Here is a 2534-nt window from a genome sequence, read left to right on the forward strand (position 1 = left end):
TCTTTTTTTCTTCCAGACCACATTCTTTCATGGGTGGTATTTCCATATCTGCTGGGCTTAGTGATCAGTCTTCTAGAACATAACATTTTATTAGTTACAAGTAGTTTTAGCATCTCAACTGCTAACGGCTCAGGAAACTTCTTGCTTAAGGTGACCTGAAGTGACTTTTAGAATTTACTTTACTTAAACAATGTACAGAAAATAGAATAGAAAGCATTAGTATACAATACCACAAAATTTGATAAGCTGCCTAGTTCAATGCTTTAGTTGAAGTTTAAGTAAATATAAAGGGTGTCCTGCAAAATGTTTCTCATGCAAAATGTGAACAATAATACCTACCTCATAAGTCTGTATATTTAAGAATTACATGATACATGCTGAATAACCATTAGTTACTTGTCATTGGTTGCAGCTCAAACATAAACTAGGTGTCTCTTTTAGAATTTGTTGTGTGTTCTTTTTTAGTATTTAGAACTGTAAAACCTGGAAGTCACAGGACCTAACTTCAGACTCCAAGTTCCCAATTGGGCAGTGGCCCACCATATTTAAACACCTTTTCTATGAGCTACTTTGAGACAGAAGAAGGAAATAACAATCAACTAATCTTAGCTTCTCTCTTCAGGATTTGGAGAAGCCTCTCTCGGATCTGCTTAGTGCGGATGGCATAGACAATGGGATTGAGGATTGGAGGAATGAGGAGATAGAAGTTGGCCAGCAGAGTGTGGACTGGAGGAGGCACATGGTGACCAAACCGGTGAATGAGAGAAGAAACAGCAATGGGAACATAGAAGATGAGGATGGCACAGATGTGAGAACCACATGTTCCCAGGGTTTTAAGCCTGGCCTCAGGAGTGGCCAGCCCCATCACAGCCCTGAAAATCATTACATAGGAAGCTGCAATAGCCACTGAGTCCAGGATCAGCACCAGAAAGCCAATGCTCAACCCGTAGATGTTGTTGACCCTGCTGTCACCACACGTCAGGGAGATTACAGCCATGTGCTCACAGTAAGAGTGGGAGATGATGTGGGTTTTATAAAGAGGAAGCCGCAGGCGGATCATCAGAGGCAGGGGGCCAATGTAGAGAATGCCCCGCAGGAGGGCAGCCAGCCCAATCCGACCCACTGCCATGTGGTTGAGTACTGTGGTATGATGGAGTGGGTTGCAGATAGCCACATAGCGATCAAAAGCCATGGCAAGGAAGATGCCTGATTCAACAGTGGCAAAGCAGTGAATAAGGAACATTTGGCTCATACAGGCATTAAGGCTAATGTCACCAGCACCAAACCAGAAGATTCCCAGAAGTTTGGGCATAGTTGAAGTAGAGAGAACGAGGTCAATGACAGCCAGCATGCACAGGAAAAAGTACATGGGCTGGTGCAGGCTACGTTCTACCCTTATCACTGCCAGGATGGTCACGTTCCCCACCACAGCCACCAAGTACATGGAGCCAAAGGGGATGGAGAGCCAAATATGCAGGGATTCCAGTCCTGGGATGCCAGTGAGCTGGAAGGAGCTGGGTACTGAGCAGACATTATGAAAAGTTAGCATAGCCGTTGGTACCTGGACCTTCTCACAGGCGCCCACAAACTCAACAGAACATTTTTCCTGGGAACGAAAGATAATAGTTAATTCTTTGACCCTATTCTTTATTATAGGACCTCTGACTAGATATAATACCACATAGTAAGTCATTCTCAGAAGTATAGAACATCATAGTGTCATGTTATACTAAGTCTGCAGGTTTACCAAGCACAAACTAAAATACACATTTAAAAAGTATGTTTTTGTACTCTCACATATATTAGAGGAATATGAAGGAAATTGGCATTTAAGAAGCTTGCTCCTCTACAGTTAGGGCCTACTTAAGTTGACTATAGTAGTCTGGGCTTGGTAACCTTTATAGATGTGGCTTTAGATCTTGACAGTGGCATCTTAGGTAAACCACCTTACACCACTAGTGGAAAATGCCCCTAAACCTAACTCCACAACTAACCTTAAAGTTGTGACCTAGAGGTTTTCATGACTAAAAGAGAAGACGACATCTGACACACAATAACACTAAACATTAGTTCTTATTGAGATTAATGTGCAAAAACATGTCCAATAGACATTCCAAAGTCCTCTGAAATTTGTCCTCAAGGAGCCATGGAGGTAGGATGACTGCTGCGGAATCCAGTTGACTTTATCCCATGCAACTTCTCTCCATAACCTGGGCTCATCTTAAGACTGCCACAGATTCCTACAAATGGGCATAGTGACAGCAGTAGCTATAATAAGGGAAGAGAAAGATGAGTCACTGGGGCTGGAAATGAAAGTGCATAGGAATCAGTCTATGAAGTGACTGGGTAGGATGGGTCAGGGGCTTAGCTGGGGGAACCCTGACTTGGCATCCTTAACCTTATGTGCTGGCTTAGTCTCTGGACACTACTTCACTCATGGGAGATATCAGATTCCTTTGTCCTCTAGTTTCTAGGTGGGCTCAACCAATGTGAGGCACCAGCAACAGGTAAGAGGGTAAGACTAGAGATCAGAC

The 2534-nt window shown here is 43.3% G+C and overlaps 1 protein-coding gene across 1 annotated transcript; it reads right to left on the minus strand.

The window, feature by feature from the left end:
- Positions 1-595: 595 nt before the first annotated feature.
- Positions 596-1549, minus strand: LOC128565367 (olfactory receptor 52M1). The gene has a single exon (XM_053561770.1). It carries the CDS (start codon positions 1547-1549, stop codon positions 596-598), a length of 954 nt encoding a protein of 317 aa, XP_053417745.1.
- Positions 1550-2534: the final 985 nt, after the last annotated feature.

This window comes from Nycticebus coucang, chromosome 14 (genome assembly GCF_027406575.1).
Source record: "Nycticebus coucang isolate mNycCou1 chromosome 14, mNycCou1.pri, whole genome shotgun sequence".
Taxonomy (NCBI): Eukaryota; Metazoa; Chordata; class Mammalia; order Primates; family Lorisidae; genus Nycticebus; species Nycticebus coucang.

What these genes read in the sequence shown, in the direction of transcription:
- LOC128565367 (XM_053561770.1), bottom strand. Translation starts at nt 1,549, where the DNA reads ATGCTAACTTTTCATAATGTCTGCTCAGTACCCAGCTCCTTCCAGCTC.